This window comes from Panthera pardus, unplaced genomic scaffold, assembly GCF_024362965.1.
Source record: "Panthera pardus isolate Hobbes unplaced genomic scaffold, ASM2436296v1 HiC_scaffold_22, whole genome shotgun sequence".
Classification (NCBI taxonomy): domain Eukaryota; kingdom Metazoa; phylum Chordata; class Mammalia; order Carnivora; family Felidae; genus Panthera; species Panthera pardus.
The window spans coordinates 75,052,860-75,075,001 of NW_026526788.1; the positions used below are offsets into that span (position 1 = coordinate 75,052,860).

The following is a 22,142-nucleotide window of genomic DNA, read 5'->3' on the forward strand; positions in this document are numbered from 1 at the left end:
ACCCACGGTCCCCAACACCTGTCACCAAGATCTATTCACTCTGCCTCACGCACATATCCACCTGGCCCGTTCTCCACTCCCGCTGCTCTGCCAGAGATGAAGACAACGGGAGAGGCCACACGAGAGAAATAAAGGGTCGAGCCACTACCTTCAGTCATATCAGCTTCAGACAAAGAATGAGGCAAAGAAAATATCAAGCAGATGATTCGAGAATATTTCCGAGAACTGGCTCAGGAAATGGAAAGCAGTTGGAGGGACAGCAGATGACTCTGCAGAAAGCAACAAGAACAAACCTTTACCTGCAGGCGTGGGGAGGGAGTGCCGGCAAGGAAGGTCTGAAAATGGCAGGAACTCGGGGCATCAGGTAACCCAGACGGGAGGGATGAGGAGGACAGCAGAAAGAAGCCGCTAGACTCCCAAGTCTCTGAGCCCCCAACCCTGAGCTGTTATCCCCGTCCCTTCTCCATGGGAGGCTAGACTTTTCTCCTCTACAGAAATTGACTCAGGGTGGGTGGGGGTTGGAGGGGGGGTTGCCTGTGTGGCTCAGTCAGTTGAGTGTCTGACTCTTGATATCAGCTCAGGTCTTGATCTCAGGGTTGTGAGTTCAAGCCCCCCCCACTGGGCTCCACATCCAGCATGGAACCTACTGAAAAGAAGGAAGGAAGGAAGGAAGGAAGGAAGGAAGGAAGGAAGGAAGGAAGGAAGGAAGGAAGGAAGGAAAGAAGAAAGGAAGGAAGGAAAGAAGAAAGGAAGGAAGGGAAGGAGGAAGGAAGAAAGGAAGAAAGAAAAATATTGACTCAGGAAAGCTGCAGAACAGAGGCATGAAGAGGACAAAGATGAGACACCAAACAGTTAAATGGAATTCTACCATAGGCCTACCAGCAAAATCGTCCCAACCCAATGCATTGGAGATACGTATGGTTTGTAAGCATATCAGGCTTGTGGCCACCAGGAAGATACTACAGGGGGCCCCAGTCTAGAGAAAATAAAAGCAGAAAAAAATTCTACAGAAGGATGTGGAAATGAAGTTGAAATCTCCAAAAGAGAAGTAGGAACTAACAGCCAAAGAGATTAAAAAAAAAAAAAAAAAAAAAAAATAGGAGGGGGAAAAAAGATAAAATGAAGGGCTCAGTCCAGGCTGGGGAGAACCATCATTGGGAAAGAGGCCAGAGAAAGTGGAGGGAAAGGAGTCAAAAAGGTAACGATAAACATAATAACACAGCATTCCCCAGAACTGCACACTGCCAGATTGAAAGGCTCCACCAAGTACCCACACGGTAAAGGAACCCCACCGCACCCCCAAGCCTCTGACTGTACAGTTTTAGAATATTGGTGACGGGAGTGCCTGACTGGCTCAGTTGGTGGAGCACGTGACTCTTGATTTCAGGGTTCTGAGTTTGAGCCCCATGTTGGTTGTGGAGATTACTTAACAATAAAATCTTAAAAAAAAAAAAAAAAAAGAATATCAGTGATGAAAAGAACCTATACTCTTCCTGAGGAGAGAAAAGCAAAAGAAACCAAACAGGTTACATATAAAATTCTAACTCCTGACAAAAACGGAAGACAAAGGGACAGTGTTTTCGAAGTTCTGAGGGACTTTCAACCTAGAATTCAATGCTGTGTTCTATCACATTATCAGTGAATGGGGAAAGTAGAAAAAAATTCACTCAACCGGATCTATAAATGTCCACCTGTCACGTCCCCTGTCTCAAGAAGCTACTGCTGGCCGTGCTGCACCAGAATGAGGGAGTGACTCAGGATGGAGGAGGGTCTGGGTCCCGGAAGCAGCCGAGGGGCCAGGGGATGCTGGTGGCGGCTGAGGAAGACCCGGGGATGCCTGGGTGGGAGCTGTGGTCAGAAGAGGATGGCCCTGGGTGAACTCCAGCTGCAGAGATAAACCAAGAGGCCCGAGCCCATGCAACACTGTTGAGAAGCGTTTCAGAGGGCTACTGGAGATTATGATGTTTTTCACGTTTATTTATTTTTGAGAGAGAGAGAGAGAGAGCATGAACAGGGGAGGGGCAGAGAGGGGAGGGACAGAACCCGAAGCAGGCTCCAGGCTCTAGGCTCTGAGCTGTCAGCACAGAGCCCCACGCAGGGCTCAAACCCACGAACCGTGAGATCATGACCTGAGCCCTTCGGCTCAGCAGCAGACAAGAAAGAATAGTCTTAACCGTGAAAATACAGTCAACAGCGATGTGAGTGAAAGCTTAGCTATAGCAAGAAGAAGCTGGTAGATAGCATCCAAAAGTGCTGAGTTAGCTCAGAAGGAACAGGGGCGCAGGGCAGGCCAACGCCAGACCTCAACCACACCGGGAGCAGCTGAGCTCCGGTCAGACCAGCCCGGACCCAGCCAAGTTCATGCTGAAAGGCACAGCCCGAACCACAGGGAGAATGAAATCTGGGGGGATGCTGTGGGGTAGAGGGAATCAGCCCATCTTACTCCTGAAGGAACATGGGTCACTTTTGAATTTTTATTTAGTTTTTTTTTTTTAAGTCTGTTTATTTATTTTGAGAGAGAGAGAGCAAGCAAGAGCAGGGGAGGGGAGAGAGAGAGAGGGAGAAAGAGAATCCCAAGCAGGCTCCGTGCTGTCAGCTCGGAGCCCAGCTTGGGGCTTGATCCCATCAATCATGAGACCATGATCTGAGCTGAAACCAAGAGCTGGATGCTCAACCGCCCGAGCCAGCCAGGCGTCCCCACTTTTGGATTTTTAAATATTTTTTTTTAATGTTTTTAATGTTTATTTATTTTTGAGAGAAAGAGAGAGACAGAGCATGAACAGGGGAGGGGCAGAGAGAGAGGGAGATACAGAATCTGAAGCAGGCTCCGGGCTCTGAGCTGTCAGCACAGAGCCCGATGCGGGGCTCAAGCTCACGAGCCGTGAGATCATGCCCTGAGCCGAAGTCGGACGCCCAACCGACGGAGCCACCCAGGCGCCCCCAATAATTTCTTTTTTAATAAAGAATATGGCATTTAGCCTTTTAGAAAAACCTTCACTGGTACTTTAAATAAGAAGCTCAAACACTCTGAATCCTGGATCAAATTTTAGTGTTAAATAATATACGATAAAAATCATGAATACCATAGACCCCTTTCCCCATAACCCTGTAATTCTAAAACACTGTAAAAATGCAAGGTATCATTATACTTAATTGCCAGTGCAAGTTCCTCTTGGAGCAATGGCTTTTGCAAATCTGTGCAAACCGCCATATCCATCTCAATCTCTGTCACACAGTGAACAAGCCCGGTGTGCACATGCTGCCAGATGAATGAATGAGTGAAGGAATGAAGGAAGGAAGGAAGGAATTCAGGGATACCCAAAGAATGAACACTTGGTTGCAGCTTTTCCTGAAGTTTTATAACTCATAAATGCTCCCTGTTTTTTTTTTTTAATTTCTTTTTAATGTTCATTTATTTTTGAGAGAGAGAGAAAGACACAGAGTGTGAGCAGGGGAGGGGCAGAAAGAGGGAGACACAGAACTTGAAGCAGGCTCTAGGCTCTGAGCTGTCAGCACAGAGCCCGACGCGGGGCTCGAACTCACGAACTGCAAGATCATGACCCGAGCCAAAATCGGACGCTTAACGGACTGAGCCACCCAGGCGCCCCAGTGCTGCTTGGTTTTAGAAGACAGACCCATCTCTCATGATAATTCACGGGCAAGAGGAACTTGATAGAAAAATTTCAAGCCATAAAGACATTGGGAAGGGAGAGAAGTGCTTTAAACGCTGCCCGAGTATGAACACCCCAAAAGGTACAACCATCCCAGGAATCCCAAGGAGGGCAGAGGTGTGGGGCGTCACCCTCCCAACTTCCTAAAGCCCAGCATCCCTGCCACACATGCACAGTGTCAAGACCGTCCCGATCTAAGGGGCCTGCCAGGAGGCGAAGCACAGGCCAGGGAAGACAGCGGGAGCACAGCACTGTTCCACTGTTTGGAGTTCTGAGAATACATGTCCGTCCCTAAGGCTGTAACTGCAGTGTGAGGGGAGGGGAGGGGGGTGGGCTCCCATCCCTGGTGGGTCCTCAGGTGCCAGCTGACCTGAGTGGGGAGAACCAGAAGTCAACACTGCACCAGGCTGCTCTGGGTACTTGGAGACAGTGGGGAGAAAACAGACAACCATCTCAGACCCACAGAGCCTGCATGATAGAGGGACGAGAAGACAGTATCGAAAGGAAATAAAGAAATTATACACACAAGATGCCAAAAAAGTTGGTAAGTGCTCTGGAGAGTTCTAGCTGGATAATCCTAGTAAAAGCATGAAAAAACAAGCCAGCACGGGTCCTATTTAAAATAATGGGGCAGGGGCACCTGGGCGGCTCAGTCACTTGGACGTCCGATTCTTGATTTCGGCTCAGGTCACGATCCTAGGGGCATGAGATCAAGCCCCACATTGGGCTGAACGTGGAGCCTGCTTGGGATTCTCCCTCCCTCTCTTTCTCTCTCCTCCTGCCCCTCACCCCAACTTGTGCTCTCTCTTTCAAAATAAATACACATTAAAAAAAATACATAAAAAGAGGCAAAGTAGATTCGCATCCATCCTGCCACCACCTTGGCTCACTGTAGAGTTACCCCCTCCACAGACTCCCCGCTGGACCAGACGTGATAAGTCTTGTGAAATTCGCTTGGGCCCACTTCCCACCCTCCACTTTTTAAAATTAGTGATTTAGAGTTTACTCCTGGTTTTACTTCCCCTGTAGCCAGACGCACTAGAGAATACCCAAGCCCTGCAGTCGGAGACCTGGGTCTGCACCAAGCTGGGCAGCCTCGGCAACTTCTGTGTAACCTCCCAAACCACAGCCCACACATCTGGAAGGATGGGGCCAGTCATGAGGCTCAGTGTGATAACCCAGACTGACGACTGAGCCACACGGGCCTCTCTGATGCTTCCTCTCTCCCTCCCTCCCTCCCTCCCTTCCTTCCCAACACCATCTGCATTCACTGTCCCAGACCAATCACCAGGCACGTTCCAGGCTTAAGGACACTAAACCTCCAAGGGGTTTTAGGCTGGGCACCGGGAGAGGGAGTGCGGCGAGGGGCTCCCAGATTCTGGAAGCTCTGTCTGTAGGGTGTGAATGTGCAGCCCAACACTGGGGGCTTTCCAGTGTCCACCTTGGCCCCAGGCTCTCCAGGTGTGGGCTCCCCTCCCTCCCTAGCCTCACACACAGCAGAACCACCCTGCCCCTCAAGCACCACTGTCCCGCTACCCATTCTTCCTTCACCCTTCTCGCCAGGCCTTCCTCCTCATATGCTGGCCCCTCTTCCAGGAACACTACCCCCACCCCCAAAGTCCACTTTGGTGTTACCTTCCCCACCGACCCCCACCTGTGCTCCCACAGAACCCACACTTCCCATTTCTCTGCTCAGCACACTTGGCAAGGCTTATTTAACAAGTTGCTTCGCCAGTCGATGCCTGTTCCCTAAAGTAGCTCATCTGTCTTGTCCCTGGCTGTCTCTTCACAAGGCCTGGCCCTGAGCGGGCATTCCACAAAGATCAGGTCAACTCGGCTGAACCAAAGGACAGACCAGCCCGGTGTGCAGGGAGAGCAGCTTGGGGGACCTCAGAATGCTGGTCCAAGTCCCAGCTCAGCCGCAGGGGGATCTCAGCCTCCTGATGAGGACAACGTGGCAGGGGGGGCCAGGGGAGAGGGCTGGCTCATCTGTAGGCCCCCCTCACCCTCAACATACAAAGAATACGGCAGAAAAATGAACATCATCTGTTTGCCTGCTTGACTGTCAGCCCGGGTTTTAGACTGAGGCTGGGCAAATCAATTACACAGTGCAGCATTTATGAACAGTGGTCCCTGGGCCCTGTCCTGGATATGGAGCCAAAGGGAAACTGAGTGCTTCTGGCTCCAGGGTGGCATCTTAGCTTTCCAAGGCAGGCCAGACCATCTGCTCCCTTTTCCCCAGAGGCCATTCACCACCCAGGAGGCTCAGACAAAGTCATCCAAGGAGGAGAAGAAGCCTGAAAGAAGCAAATGCCAAGAGTCCTGCCTGGGAAGGCTTTCTAGGCTGACCTAAGAAATGTGAGCTAAAGAGAACAAATCTTAGCATCCGTCCTTGCCCCCACTGAGAGGAAAGCAGCGGAAAGAAGGCCCCTTTGCTCCATCTTGGGAGAAGTGTGTCTGAGTCAGGAAAAGGCTTTGAATAAACCAGTGATGAACACTTTCCAAGTTGTCGTCTACAAACACATAACGGCTGCCGGCCTCGTGGAGTCCGGCTTTTGGAGACAGAGGCTCAAGACCGGCAGCCCACAGGCTGCATCTGCCCAGGGATGTGTTTCATTTGGCAGGCAAGGTTTTCCATCTTTTGAAAATCAGTTCCAACATTTATAGAATCGAGTGGTTCCATAAGAATCCGAACGCCCGATTTCTCTGGAAAACCAGGCAGTACCGGGCTGAAGAAGGTAGAAGGGGCCTCAGGAAGAAAGGCCCGCCCCTCAGGGTTCTGGGGGCAAGGGTGGGCAAGTGAAGACGTAGGTGGGCAGAACTCGAAGCATGGGGAAGCCCAGAGAGCCACAGGCCCCCAAGCGCTCACTGCCAAAGTCAGCTACACTCAGCCGCAGCCGCTGGAGGCAATGCTGGCTGCCCACAGTGGCCCCAGTCCCCACTACTCCCTATAGCCTCACACCAAAAGCCTTGCGGATTCATGTTCCTCACCAGCCCCTGTAGGCATTTAGCTGGGAGCCTCTGAGACATACACAGGCACAGGCTTCACGAACACACCCGATCCACAGGCCTCCTTCCCCATAATCTCCTCCACCTCCCCTCGCACTCAACCTTCAAGGACAGGAAATCCACTGACGTCAGAATTAAAGGCGACCTCCTGCAGAGAGCACACATATACCCAGGAGAACAGTCAGAAACTCTCTCTGCGGGACCCCTGCCAACGGCAGGATGTTTTGTAAAGATACGTTGAATAATTGACAATCTATCTGATTCGAGTACCACTTTTATTGCCACACATCTGCTTAGCGTTTTACTACATCCGTACAAAATGCCAACACGTCCAACTCTGGGGAAGCATCCTCGTAACTTATTCATGAAGAAAAAAACCGTGTGCGATGATGAACTTGAAACGACATAAATTGTCATTTTTGCTTTAAATATTTGTCCGTCTGAACTGCTCCATTCAAAAATTAACACACTTTTTAAAACGATTAATATTTGATCCACCCAAGAGACCTAATCTGAAGCTTCAGTCTTTCCCCAAATCCAGTATGGATCTGATTTCTTTAGGCAATTTCTTTTCTTCTTAAACAATTTTTTAATGTTTATTATTTTTGAGAGAGAGAGCATGTTGTGCGCGCATGTGTGTGCTCGAGTGGGGGAGGGGCAGAGAGAGAGGCAGAATCCGAAGCCGACTCCAGGCTCCGAGCTCTGAGCTGTCAGCACAGAGCCCAACACGGGGCTGGAACTCACGAACCATTAAGATCGTGACCTGAGCTGAAGTCGGACACTTAACCGACTGAGCCACCCAGGCAGGCACCCCTCTTTAGGCAATTTCAAAGTCTATTGGAAAGGCAGCTGAACTATTTTTTTTTAATTCTTTTTTAACGTTTATTCATTTTTGAGAGACAGAGGGAAACAGAGCGCAGGCAGGGGAGGGGCAGACAGAGAGTGAGACACAGAATCTGAAGCAGACTCCAGGCTCTGAACTATCAGCACAGAGCCCGACGCACGGTTTGAACCCACGAACCGTGAGATCATGACCTGAGCCAAAGTCGGATGCTTAACTGACTGAGCCCCCCAGGCACCCCAAGGCAGCTGAACTTTATAAGGAGAGAAAAAATTATCAAGAATGTGATTACAGACTGGAAGAAATACCTGCTTCTTATCCTGTGTTTTCTTAAAATCTTCACACGCTAGCCAAAATAAAACATTTTCTTCACTGAATTCCTTTTTTAAAAATTCCTGTGGATAAAAATAAGAAACAACATCAAGCAGTATTCCACTTTAACAACAAACAAACAAACAAACAAACAAATGATGTGTTTCTCTCCAAGGACTGGTTTGGCAAAATTCAACAAATGAGTATGGTGCAGTCACCCTGCGAAAAACTCCATCCTGAAAAACAAAGTGCATGTTTAATGTTAAAGCTAGAATTTCATACGCATTTGAACTTAATGACTTTGACATTGTGAGGAAGAGTAAAAATGAAGCAAGAATCTACTCACTAAGGCTAAGCTGGCAATAAATTACCAAAGAGTAAATTAAAGTGGGAGATATATTAGTTCCTTCCAGACAGTGTTTAGACAAAGTACATTCCTCTAAAATCAGCCCCATTTATTTAAACAAAAGAAAAGAAAACCTATTAAGCATGTCTGAAAATGCCACGATGAAAACGATTTTAAGTTGGAGGTGAGTTTTCGTTTGGCAGACGCTGGGGAGTTAGCAGTACACCCTGTTATCCCGCTGTGCGCAGGAAAGCGTCCTCCGTGAGATCCAGACAGGGCTCGCAATGGCCTGGTGTCCGGGAATGGCAGTAGACCAGCCCGTCACCCCTCCCTCGGCACCAAAACAGGGACCGACAGCATCAGGGCTTGCCCTGACCTGGCCCAAGACTTAAAGACAGGAGTTGGTGGGACTCAGGCAGATACCGGGCATTCTCAGAAGTCACACGCGGGTCTTCTGACACCTGGGGTTTCTGCGAGCCAGAGCAGTTCTTTGCCGGCAGGACTGACACTTCCCATCCATCCACCCTTCTCTCTGGGTTCAACCTCACTTTTCTAGCTGTTGTCCACCCCTCTCACTCTATTAATAATGAGTCCTGGGAATCCCCAATGCACAAGGGAACAAACCTTCACATCAGAGAGACCCAGACCGCCCCCTCCCAGGTGTCACAGAGCTGGAAATTCTTTGTAGATTCTGCCAGCGAGCACGGTACCTCGTCCCCATCACCCCTACCCGCTCCCATCCAGCCAGATGAAAACCAGAAACAGTCTGTGTATGCCCCTCAGTTCTGGTCCATGGCCATCCAGGAAAGCCATCTCGGCCATGACAACTGAGAAGTCCTTATTCTCAGTGTTAAACAGTGTTTAACATTTTCAGTGTTAAAAAAAAAAAAACCATCCTGTGTTTCCCCCACAGACATCTAAACTTCTTCGTGGGTTGCATCAATCCCGGTCAACAATGAAAAAGGCAAACCCTAAATCTTTTCACGCCTTCTGGGTCTTCAAGCAGATTCTCCAGAGAGGCTGCCCATTTGGCTGTGCTCTTGGGGTTCTGGTGGCTGCTGCTGGGACTCCCATCACTGCTGTGGATGTCTGCAAAGCAAAGTTCAGGATGTGTTTGTGGCTCAAAGATACTTTCATTTTAAAATATCTGCATATAATGGTCATCAAATTCATCATCATCAACAACATCATCATCATCATCAAATATATATTATGTGCCAGGATAATTATATTCTAGGCACTTAACCCAGGGAAATCATTCCAGTCCTGATAATGACCTTATGAAGTAGGCACTGCCATTTTCTCCATGTTACAGGTTAGGGAAACTGAGGCTCAGAGCAATGACAAAAGGGCCTTGCCATTTTCTACCACTCTCCATCCATCCTTCCTCCATCCACATGACCACTGGCCAACCCTCAGGCAGCCCTCAAGTCTCATTCAAGCCATCTTCCCAGGGACCCCAACTCAATGGCTACTCCTTCCCCATCACACTTTGTGCACAGTCTTGTAATTATCGTGCTGTGTTGTGATTATTTGTACAACTGACTCAATCGTCTGAAAGCTTCTGTAGATCTTTACCTTGAATCTGCAACATGTGGCTCATTGCCTGGCACATAAATAAAAGTATGTACCAGGGCTGGGATGGAGTGGGAAAAGGGAGCACTGGCTGCAGGTGCAAAATTTCAGGGGGTTGCCCCCCCCCAAAAAAAAAAAAAAAACCTCAGGCATGAACATAAATGGTATTTTCATGCATGATTTTGAAAAATCAAAATTAATGGAAAGAATTCCATCATGAGCAAAATATCAAAATTTTAAATAAAGACAGGATGGGTATTACTGATTTTTCGTTTTGCCTCAGGCTCCAATATGGCTCAGCATCACACTGTTCCTCTGTGTGTAGACTGAATGAATGAATGACTGTCTGCACCTGCACATCTGATGCATTCTCTTCCTCAAGACACCTGCAAAGTCCCTTGACTGAAGGAAAGGGGACAGGGGACCTCCAGCTAACACACTGTGGCTACTCGCCTGAGAGGAAGTGACAGCACAAACATGCCTCGTTCTCCAGAATTTGGCCCCTTCCTGGAGTCAAGGAAAAACCATGGAATGCCACTTCGGGTGGGCCCAGGTTCCAAACCCAGTTCGGCCAATTCAAACTGTGTGGTAAGGGGCAACATTCTGTGTGGAAAGTAAAGATAATCCTCCTATCTCTCCCATTATCCAAGGACTAAAAGAGGAAGCACACCAGCCATCTAGAAGCTCACACTGCACTCTCAACAAACGTTAGTTCCTCTCTCCTCTTCCCTAAAATAATGATCTATCAAGTGAACTATTTTTATACCTAATATTTTTTTCTCCATTGCCTTTTTGTTTTCAAAGTAGAAACATGTTTCTATAAAGAAAAGTTTGAACGTAGGAGAAAATAAGCTTTTAACTAAAAAATCGGCAAAGCAAACCATTCAAAAAGGATAAATGAAAAAAAGTCTTATGAATATTAATTGCTGCAAATAGCCAGGATGCCATACAGTTTAAAATGTTTTTGCTTTTGTTGTTGTTTTTTTTTTTTTAATGTTTATTTATTTATTTTGAGAAAGAGAGAGACAGAGAGCGCACAAGCAGGGGAGGGACAGAGAGGGAGACACATCTGAAGCAGGCCCCAGGTTCCAAGTTGTCAGCACAGAGCCTGAGGCGGGGCTCGAACTCACGGAGCTGTGAAATCATGACCTGAACGGAAGCTGGATGCTTAACCAACTGAGCCACCCAGGTGCCCCTCAAATGTTTTTGGAGGGAAGTCATATCATGATACATTGTACTTAATAGTAACTCAGCTCCCATGATCTTTCATGTTCTATTGGGGATCAACACACGTGTTAATTTCTCAAGCAGCTGACACAGTCTCCCAGCATCTGGGAAAACTACCTGGATTTATTTTATTTATTTATTTTTAAAGTTTATTTTTATTTATTTTAAGAGAGAGAGAGCAAACAGGGGAAGGTGGGGGGGGGGTGCGGGGGGACAGACCCCAAGCAGGCTTCTCACTGTCAGTGCAGAGCCTGATGCAGGGCTTGAATTCACAAACTGTGAGATCATAACCTGAGCCGAAATCAAGAGTCAGATGCTTAACGACTAAGCCACCCAGGCGCCCAACCACCTGGATTTTAGACATTCACTGGCTGACTCCGGCTGAACAAAACAGAAGCCAGAAACCCCAGCTGGGCGCTGTGTTTCAATACGCATTGGTGATGGAGCACATAAGAGAATTATTTGGGACAAATCTACTCCTCTAATCGCGAAGCAAACTCACTCGAACACATCACAAATGGACCCGACGCTTCTCTAAAGTGAATCTTCAGTTCGTGGATATTAAATTAGTCCCCCGCTCTCTTTGCAAATGCTAGAATGGCAAGCATCTAAACACCGAGTTTCTTCCCCACAAAGTATAAATCAAGTTAAAAGGTCATTATTATAAGAAAGTTCTGCAAGAGGGTTCATTCTGCCAAGCATTTCACCAATTTACGGTCCTGTCCTTGAATACAGCTTGACAATTTACTCCATTTCCTCAGCAGACCTTCTCTTAAGTAAATAAATGCAGAGACACAAGTGGGCTATTCCGGGAACAGTCTTAGGCAGCCACAAATTCCTCTCCGTGTCGCAGAACACCTACTTTGCCCATAAGTTTTCAACCTAGGTCTGAAAGGATTCCAAGACTCCTGGCATTCTTTTCTATAATAAACCAAACCACCCTTGGGCTTTCGCTGCCACACTGTCTTGAAAATAAATACACTTGGTGCATTCTCATGTAGCCAAAAGAGTTAACCAGATTGTCTGGTTAACTGAGAGATAGGATATCTGGCCCCACCATGAGATAATTGTACCTCCCCTACCCTTTATTTCATACTCTAATCGTTTGGCATGTTAGGCTTCTGTGCCAGCTTTCACTCGAACAAAAAGTCTTAGAATTCAATGCCTACTAGTCTGGTCTAGTCCCCTTATTTTCCTTACTGGGAAATAAAGGTTCAGGGGGTAAAATGAACTTGAACTCCTTGATGGAACCAGTATTGGGACTTATGTGTGAAGGCGACTGTCCCTATAAGGACCACCTCCACAGAACCCCAGACTGCTCCAGAACCCGGGGACTTTGCAAAATAAGTGGCCCTTCCTCTCAGTTCTCTGTGGGGCTACCACTTCCTTGCCACCAAGAGTAAAGGAATACGTCTCCCACGACACTGTTACAGAAGGGCACGGAATTTCCAGAGCTGGCTCAGAAAGGACACCAAGATATAGCTCACTACTCTCCTTGGCCGTGGTTACTAGTGTCTGGGTTTGCTGCCCTGGACAGAGACAAAATCCGGGGCACCCGGGGAGCTCAGTCAGTTAAGTGTCAGACTTCAGCTCAGGTCATGATCTCAAGATTCGTGGGTTTGAGCCCCTCATGGGCTCTGTGCTGACAGCTCGGAGCCTGGAGCCTGCTTCGGATTCTGTGCGTCTCCCTCTCTCTCTCTCTGCCCCTCCCCAACTCGTGCTGTCTCTCTCTCTGTCTGTCTCTCTCTCAAAAATAAACACACACTATGAAAACCAATTTGACAATAAATTATATTTTTAAAAAACAACAAAAAAGAAAAAAATAATAAACATGCATTAAAAAACAAACAAACAAACAAGTTCCTTCTTGCCTTTCTGCCCACCTTCTGCCCCAACCATCCTGACCATAGGAATCTTCTACCCACACTCTGTCTGCCATGTTTTCTCACTTTCCCCAGAAATATTGGTTTGAATTTTTCCAAGACTTCCTGATTGTCTTTCAAAAGCCTGATGAAGGCTTCTGGCTACGCCTGTTTTTCTTAATCCTTCTTGATTGGTAGCAACATGCATAGATAGCTCTGGAGAGAGCAGCATTTGCACACTCCATTCATTTAATGATGTATCTCTTTTCCAAGTCATTATCCTGACCTCCAGCGAGACTGAGCAGAGGCCCGCCCCATTTGGTACTACTCTAGACATTGCCCCTTAACTCAGGGTATTTCTACTCAGGGTCCCCTGCTCAGGAGACTTTCACTACTTACCAATGCACATATGTAAAGGCGTCCTAAGACAAGTTCACCTTCAATGTAACAATCAGTCCAATAATTATAAGAAAAAGAAATAACCTCTCTCCATAGCAAGCAGGTTTACATCTGAACTTAAGAATAAAACAAAATCAAGAGTTCCCAGCTTCTCAGCTCCCGGCACTTGGAGCCATAAAGGTGTAATATTCCCCTTTGCTTTTTCATTGACAAAAGTTGCCGGTTGGGGTGGATTACACAAGAAAGCAAGCTTGGAATGCACAGGTGGGAAAAAACAGTCAAACATATTTTTCTAGCAGCTTTAAGATCACTCAAGCTAGTAACGAATTACCGCTGATAACATTTGTTTGTTTCAATTTTGTCCAGATCTGTTTATCTTTTCTTATTGTTTTTAGTTCACCTATAAAACATTTTCGCAATGGAAAAAAATTTTTTTAAATTTTTTAAGCTTATTTATTTTTAGAAAGAGAGACAGAGAGCAAGAAGGGGAGGGACAGAGAGAGGGAGAGAGAGAGAATCCCAAGTAGGCTCCAGGCCGTCAGTGTGGGGCTTGAACTCACAAACCGTGAGATCATGACCTGAGCTGAAATCAAGGGTCAGACACTTTACCAACTGGGCCACCCAGGCACCCCTGGAAAAAAATTTTTTTAATCTCCTGGGCTCTTTAAAGCATTTCAGATCGGGGCGCCTGGGCGGTTCAGTCAGTTGAGCATCCGGCTTCCGCTCAGGTCACAATCTCACAGTTCGTGGGTTCAAGCCCTGCATCAGGCTCTTTGCTGACAGCTCAGAGCCTGGAGCCTGCTTCGGATTCTGTATCTCCCTCTCTCTCTGCCCCTCCCCTGCTCGCTCTCTGTCTCTTAAAAAAAAAAAAAAAAAAAAAAAAAAAAAAGTTAAAGCATTTTAAATCAAATTTTTGTAGGCATAATACTTATTTGTCAATACATTGATCTTCACACTAATCCATCATCAGCTAATAACAACAGTGAACACTTATAAATTGCTTATAGTGCGCTGGGTACTGTTCCAAGCTTTTTCTGTGAGTTAAATCATCCACTTCTCACAAGGACCCTGTGGTGTGATTGATATTACCCCACTTCACAGATGAGGAAACACAGATGAAGCATGGTAACTTGCAAGGGTCACCCAGCTAGGAAAGGGGCGGGGGGTGGGGGTGTCAGGGTCCAAGCACGACCTTCACCATGAGACTCGAGTGCCATTTTTAGTTTTGACATCTGCCGGTCCTCACACTCACCAAGGCCAGAACATAGCAGCCTTGAAGAGAAAGATACCATCTGCACCGCGGGGAAAGCCTGAGAAAACTGAGAAGGAATTCTACGTAGACAAAAACCCACACGAGACCGGGCCAGCATCATCTAACACTCAAACACAGTGTCCATACACTCTCCATTTACATTTATGCGGTTCTATGTGGTTTCTGGCTTCAGTAAAAGCCAGTATTTCAAAGATACAGATGGCGGAGGCTGGTTGCTTGCCGCGTATTTCGTAATGCATTATTTATAGATGCTATGATGCCATATCTATCAGGGGCTTTCGCCAGACATTAACTCCTTGGAAATCCATACTCAAAAGGCATCCGTAACACTCATCGAAACTGAATGCTTGCAGCCTGGATTCCTGCTATTAGTCTGCAGGAAGGTCTGGGTAATTATCCTGCCTAGACAGTTTTCCCAGTCAAATAATGTTCTAATAAAATCTCAATACCAACTTCCTCAAAGCAGAGTCAACGTCCAAAATCAAAGAGTCTCTCCTAAGTACCCCCCAAAACTTACAGCATCATTAAGGAAACAAGCCAAATATTCAAGCCTAGGAAGAGGCAGAAACGTTCACTCCAAAATTCTAAAGTGGTTTGGTACAACACACACACACACACACACACACACACACTCACACTCACACGCCATACTCCCATAAATATTCAAGGAAAGTGCACCCCCAAGAAGCTTATTTAAAACTTCATATCAACTATGCCACATCAAACATATTACATTTAAAAAAAAAAAAAAAGACTTTTTCTTTTTTCCAAACTTAGAAGCAGAGAATCAGTTTGTTACAACTGGTGATCTATGTAAGGCTCCAGAGAAACTGGGTCATGGAAACACTCTATCTAAATATTACTTAAGTGTTTTTCGGCTCCAGTATCTAACTTCTGAGAATAACTATCCTTCAAGCATGCAATTCCCTTGGTGCGGAGGTCTGCATGAATGGCAATTAGCAGAATATAATAACAAAAATGAAAAAGCTTAAAAATAATCCTACTAATAGCAAGCATCAAAGACCAGAGAGGGTGACAGGGCTGCAGAGGGTTGGCTGGGCTCAGAAAAGGCATCATGGCGTTTTTCACGTGAAGCCAGAGACCTCAGAGAAAGCTGACTGCTCAGGCAGTGCCTCCAAAGGTCACCTGTGCACCTGTGCCTGCACTCCTCGCTCCCCCCAGCCCCTGCCCTGCCCCGCTGTCACCCGGGCAACACACAAGCTGAGGTCATCGCCAAAGGAGGTGGGGGTCACTCCTTACATTCCATGCTCCAGGGTCCACTTGAGGAGCTTCACACAGCCCAAAAACCCACTGCCTTCTCAGAGACGCTTCGTGGGAGACAGGCCAGGGGGCTGTGGGTCTCCTGAACACCCTTGGGTCTGGAGGAAAAACAAGCCTCCACATCCTCTTTTGAGTGGACTAAACAACAGATGGCCACTGGTTTCCAGTTTCTACCAGAGGGAAGGAAATAAGAACGCCAGACTGTTATTTGTAGACTCCCTAGAATCTTCACTTTCTAGGCAAAGACCCAGAAAAAATAAAATTACCCGGGAGCCCTATCCTGGGGGTGAAAATGAAGACCCTGTCATTATTTTCTTCACTTCCCAGAAGCCCCTGTGCTTCCCCCGGGGGCCTGACAGTCATGCATAAATGTGCCCTCACTCCCCCCCCCCGCCCCCCCCCCCGCCCCCGCTGCCCCCGGCCCCTATCGAGAGGCAAGTAAATGACATCCCCCCCTCCAGGATCAGAGAGACTGTGCATTTCTTGAGTAAGAGCTGCGTCGTCCTCAGGGTCAGCAGTGCCTGGCGCTCATGGTCATGTTTACATTGATGAACGTTTTCTGATAGATTGGGGGCGAGACAGTGAGGATGACAGCTGTAAAAATAGCTGCTTGACTGAGCACTTACTATATCCTGTCTCAACTTCCCAGTGACCCGTAGAAGTCGGGCTCATCTTTGGCCCATTTTACAGAGAAGGAAACAGAGGCACAACGAGGTTCAATAAACCGGCTCCAAGGAGCAAGCGAAGAAGGAGACGAGGTAGGATTCAACCCCAAGTTGGCATCAGAGCCTAGAAAGGGAAGGGCCGTGACAGACGCAAGAAGTGAAAGGCGGGGCCCTCTTTCTCACGGAACTTAAAATTAATTGAGAAGGTGAGACCAGGAGTTCCCAGATGGCCGTCTGCCCACAATGCCACAGGCTGGCACGGAGTTTATTTCACTGGTTCGTGAAGAAATGAGAATAAGGATAAGGAAATATTTACCAAGTGAGCTGTCTTGATGCAGTAAGGACAGCCCTGGGTTATTCTTAGGAAAGAGATCATTATTTACATAGTACAAAATTCAAGAGGCCGAAGAGGGAGCACAGTAGAACAGGGCTTCCTCTCAGCTCTGTCCCTTGCCTACCCAGGGCCTCTCCCTAGATGCAACAACTTCTAGAAGATTCCTGAGTATCAGGACATTTCTTTTTAAAGTTTATTTATGTATGTAAGTATGCATGTATGTATATATGTATGTATGTATGTATTATGAGAGAGACAAAGAGAGTGTGAGCAGGGGAGGGGCAGAGAGAGAGAGGAGATGGAGAATCCCAAGCAGGCCCCATGCAATCAGTGCACACAGCCCAACGCAGGGCTCGAACCTATGAACCGTGAGATCATGACCTGAACCGAAATCAAGAGTCGGATGCTCACCGGACTGAGTCACCCAGGCGTCCCCAGGACATTTCTTTACACAAGATTATATCTTTACTATTCAGGGTGTTAAAATGCCCTTTTGTTCATGGGATGATAAAGATGGCTGATGATGGCTTTGTTTATAATGTCCTGACTGGAGAAAGGAAGAAGGGAGACAGGAAAGAAAATTTAGCAGCTCCCCATTACATATATACATATATATATTTCAGCTCTAAATATATATTTTTTAATGTTTACTTATTTTTGAGAGACAGAGTGTGAGCAGGTGAGGGGTAGAGAGAGGGAGACACAGGATCCGAAGCAGGCTCCAGGCTTCAAACTGTCAGCACAGAGCCCGATGCAGGGCTCGAACTCATGAACTATAAGATCATGACCTGAGCCCGAGTCGGATGCTTAACCGACGGAGCCACCCAGGCGCCCCACCCCAAATATATTTGAACAAAACGACCAAGTGGATCCTGAGCGAGGCCATGCAGATAGCTCTGGACTTGGGTCAGGGAGCTGAGTTCTCTGGTCTGTCCCCTCCTAAATGGGCTGCTCCTGTCAAGTCCCTGCCCCTTGGTGGCCTCTGCAGCTGTCCAGGAAAAGACAAAGTGGACAGGCTGCATTTCGGGGGCAGAGAGGGAGGGAGGCATGAGGCTGGAGAGAGCGGCAGGGAGCAGGGAGACCCAGCTTTGGGAGAAGACTTAGGACAGAGGACACCCTCGGGAAGCAAAGGGGCAGAAGTGGGAATGCCCAGCCGCCCAAGGGCACAGCAAGAACGGGGAAACGGGGCCAGGAGAGAAGGCGGGCCAGATGAGGGGTCCCTGAGCACCGCGCAGAGGGGGCAGCACAGCTGACCCAAGGGCACTCGGCGAGGCCTGGAGGGATGCGAACTGGCTTAGAAGGGAAATGAGTCCCCGGGAGCCTGCGTGGGGCTGTTTCCTCCCAGTGGACGCCTCCTGACAGCTCTTATCAGGGAGCTGCTGCTGTCGCCTGCCCAGGCCCCCTCCGCCCCCACCGTCCCTCCTGGGGCCTGCTGCAGTGGAGAGCTATCTGAGGGAAGCAGAAGATACCAAGGAGAGTAAATTTAGTACAATTTAAACAGCAAGCTTCCGAGCCCAGCGCCTGAGGCGGAGGGCATTACTCAAGCCCAGCGGGGGAAGTGGCTCAGTTCATCCAGGAAGTCCCAGGAAATGGCCCCCCCAGGCACCTGCTTAGGTTCCCCAAATGCCTAACAGTGACAAAAGGAGACATCCGTCCCACACAAAGTCAATGAAGGCATAAAAAAAAAAAAAAAAAAAAAAAAGAGCATCATTAGCACCTGACCCCCACCGTCTACAGGCTGCTCTTCGCGGCATTCAGAGCTGGCGCTGACCACGTGGCTGACCACACTGGTTTAAATCAACACCCCTTCCGCGGCCCAGCCCCGCCACTCTGTCCTTGCGTTGCTCTCCCTGAACCCACAGTCCTGGGCCAGTGATGTTCTGCAGGGAAAGTTTCCCTGGGGGGCCAAGACTGCCCGGCTGCTGGGTTGTTAAAACAAAGACATTAAATTGCAATGCTGACTGTCACCTCTAAGTGAAAACTTAAGCCCAGCAATAAATCTGAAACTGGTCCCAAGGGTTTAATGGGATCATGTACAACAGGCCCCCTGCCCTGGGGAGGGCCATGGTCTGCCCGGCAGGGTGGGGATTCCCTCAACGGGTCACCCCTCAATCTGCTGGCCGACGGAAGGCTGTGGCTTTGGCTTTGCTTTTCAGGTGAGTAGCGTCAGTTACCATCAACAACGTAAGTGGTTGTGAGGGGCAAAGGGTGGTCAGAGTCCCTCAAGGGGTCCTTGCACTTCAGTGGCATCAGAATCACTGGGGGCACTTGTTGAAAATGCAGCCTCCTCTCCCTCCCACCTTGGGTCCCCAAGACTGAACCAGTGGGCCCAGGGTGTGGCCTGGGAAGCTGCATTTTATCGATGCCCTCCCCACCCCCAGGTGGCTCACGAACACACTTTGAGAAATCTCAGAAAGCAGAATAAGGAACAGCATTTTGAGCCTCGGAATTAGGGGTTAGGAACTCCAAATCCTCAGCTTGAAGAGCCTGTCTCCAATGCGGTTTTGCTGAAAAGCAGGAAAAGTCTACAGTAGAAGGTTCTGGGAGGCAGGAGTGTAGCCGGGTCCATATTAGGGGTCTGCAGGAGTGGATCCAGCACTTGTGGGGCTGGAAGCTTATACAATTTGGAGAGCCACTTTAGAAAAAACAATTCAAAATGACCAAATAAAAATGTTGCACAGGGTCTCATGGATCACTCGGCTGGCTTCCCGGTACCTCCACCCCAGGCCCACAGTCCCCCCTTCTCACTTGACTCCTTCTTTTCTCACTGCTGGATGGTGATGCCCAAATGGCAGGGCCTCATTTGCCCTTTCCCATCAGTGGGGCATACTTTCAACCTAAAAATCCTAAGGACATTGGGCTCTCAGATCAGGCATCAAATACCCATCCATGATGCTTAGCTACTAATCTTTGTATTTGTGGCCGAACCCTATTTCATAAGGCTGAAAAGTTGCCGCCCTAAAAGAGGTACACTCCACTGGTATCCCTAAAACCGCCCCAGTCTTTCTGGAGTGAACCTACACACATACAACACCCTCTCCCCAAAACCACGTATGCCCCCAAATGAGAGCAAAGCAATGAATAACTCAGGCAGAGAAGTTCAGAGCAGCTCTCTTTATCATAGGAAAGGGGGAAGCTAACCATTATTATTCATTTATTAAGTGCCAGGCAATGCACTGGGGACTTCATATGTTTTAGTGTGTTTGATCCCACAACTCTATGAAACCCACTTTACAGGCGGGAAAACAGACACAGAGGTGTGCTAGTAAACCAACTCTCCTGTGGGGGGAGGGGAAGCTTGATTTTTAACATTTGTCGATTTCCATGGTATAAATACCCACCAACAGCCAATTTCAAGCTATCCATGACTTAGCAGCCAGTTCTCAGATTTCCCGATAATTTAGCAATTGGCTCAGAGGTCAAGTAACTTGCCCAAGATCACTAAATGATAGAGTCAAGGCGGGAACCAGGAGTTTAACTCCAGAGTCCAGGCTCTGACTACCACTCCCCAGACCTGTGAATACTCAACAACAGGGATTGGCTGAAATGAACCCCCACAAAGGAATCCTTTGACCCTCAGACAACACGGCAAGATTTACGTGACCACTAACACTAATACAAGCTCTTTACCATGACCCTACGAAGTCTTACTTTATAAGGATTGTCCTGTTAACGCAATGATTTGCATAATGGACGGGAAACCAGCTCCATGTAAGCGCTCAAAGAGGGATAGCTATTTTATTCCCATTTTGCAGATCCTTATCTGCACAAAGTTTCCACAGCAGTGGAGGTGGGATTTGGTCCCAGCCTGTCTGGTCCCAGTTCATCCTCTTAACTGCAATGTCCCTCATAAAATATGATAGTCAGTGAGAAGAGGACACGGACCAACCAGCACAGACTCTTAGCACCATGAAGTCAGTTTGGGAGTGGAACACTGCAGAAAAGCCTCCCAACTCCAGAATCAGGCAAACCTGGGTTTCAGCTTCTCCATCGCCTCCTAAGTGTGACTTGGGGCGAGTTACCTAACGACTCTTGGCTTCCGTTCCCTCCTCTGGAACGTGGCCAATACCAGGAGACAGTACCTGTCTCATGAGGTCGTCCTACGGGTGGAGAGACAACACAGAACTGGGTGAACAGAGACCCGGGCCCACATGACGAGCTCAGAGGGGCACAGCTATTATTCTGCACAAAAACGGTAAGATGGTTGGAATCAAAGGCATGGTCCCGTCTCCCCCGTGGATTCTTTGTCCTATCAAATTGCTCCGAATTGTGGCTCAGGCTGGTCCGTTGGGACAGCCAAGCCCAGTGCACGGTAATGTCAGCGCTCCCCGGCGCCAACTACAGATGTGCATTCTCCACCCTGCTGTTCACCCTCCTCGGCGCGCCCACATTTGGGCTCCGCAGCGCAGAACTGAAGGCGCCGGGCAGCCCAGGCCCCGCTGCCAGTCCGGTGCCCCGGGGTCCGGTCGTGCCTCCTCTGGGCGCCGCGCGGGCATCATTCGCAACGACGCCCGCAGCGGACAGAGAGGCAGAGAGCTCCAGGGGAGAAGGGCCCCGCGCGACGTTCTGCTTTCGGATCTAGAGCCCACACTCTCTCCAAAGTTTCGGGTGTTTGGGATCTCCTTTCTCCTCGCAGACCATCACTAAAAAGAAAACTGCTGTTGTTCCCCCTTTTGTCCAAACTTCCTCCCCGCAGCGCCTCTCGGGGGGGGGTGGGGGTGGGGGGGACTTTGCGCTCCCGCAGCGGCGGCGGCCGCAGGGACGCTGGAAGGAGCGAGGAGAAGTGGCGCGGTCCGCGGCGACTGTCGTCGGGTGGCATCGCCAAGCCGCGCCCGAACACAGGAGGGAGGGAAGGATGCCCGGGACCCCGGGCGGGCAGCTCCTCGGAGGCCCCGAACCCCAGCCCGCCGGCCCGGGAGCCGCTTACCTGACGGCGGCCGCTTCCTGCTGAGCCGGCTCACGGCGCGGTTAAACATCGCCGCGGTCGCCCGGGGAGGAAGGAGGAGCGGCCGGGCGGCGCGGCGGCTGAGCCTGAGGACGGAGGGGAGGTGGAGGCCGAGGAGGAGGAGGAGCCGACTCGGCACCGCCCCGGCGCGCCCGCCCCCGCCCCGCCGCCCTCCTCCCAGCCAGGCGCCGCGTGGCGCGCTCGGTGCGCCCTGCCCGACCGCCCCGGTGGGGGCCCCGCGGTCCCGCCTCGGGGTCCCGGGCGGGCCAGGGTGGCCCCCGGGCGATCAAACGCCGGGACCCGACCCCGTGCCCGGGGTGGGGCTCACTGCCCCGGAGGGAGCCCGCGCCGCCCGTGGCTTAGGAGCTCTCTCCTGGCGCCGGTGCGCCCCGGGGCCCCCCG

The 22,142-nt window shown here is 49.2% G+C and overlaps 1 protein-coding gene across 2 annotated transcripts in view; it reads right to left on the bottom strand.

The window, feature by feature from the left end:
- The window catches only part of RGS10 (regulator of G protein signaling 10), a 41,282-nt gene extending 19,396 nt beyond the window's left edge, over positions 1-21,886 (bottom strand). The window contains exons 1-3 of one of the 2 annotated variants that reach the window (XM_019459597.2): positions 21,723-21,886; positions 9,150-9,268; positions 7,830-7,916 (exon numbers count right to left, since the gene is read on the bottom strand). In XM_019459597.2, coding sequence (XP_019315142.1) covers positions 7,830-7,916; positions 9,150-9,268; positions 21,723-21,771 — 255 coding nt within the window. In that variant the 5' untranslated portion in view covers positions 21,772-21,886. Of the gene's footprint in view, positions 1-7,829; positions 7,917-9,149; positions 9,269-15,775; positions 15,921-21,722 lie in introns of those variants that run through there. The other variant, XM_019459598.2, reaches the window with a different exon arrangement.
- Positions 21,887-22,142: the final 256 nt, after the last annotated feature.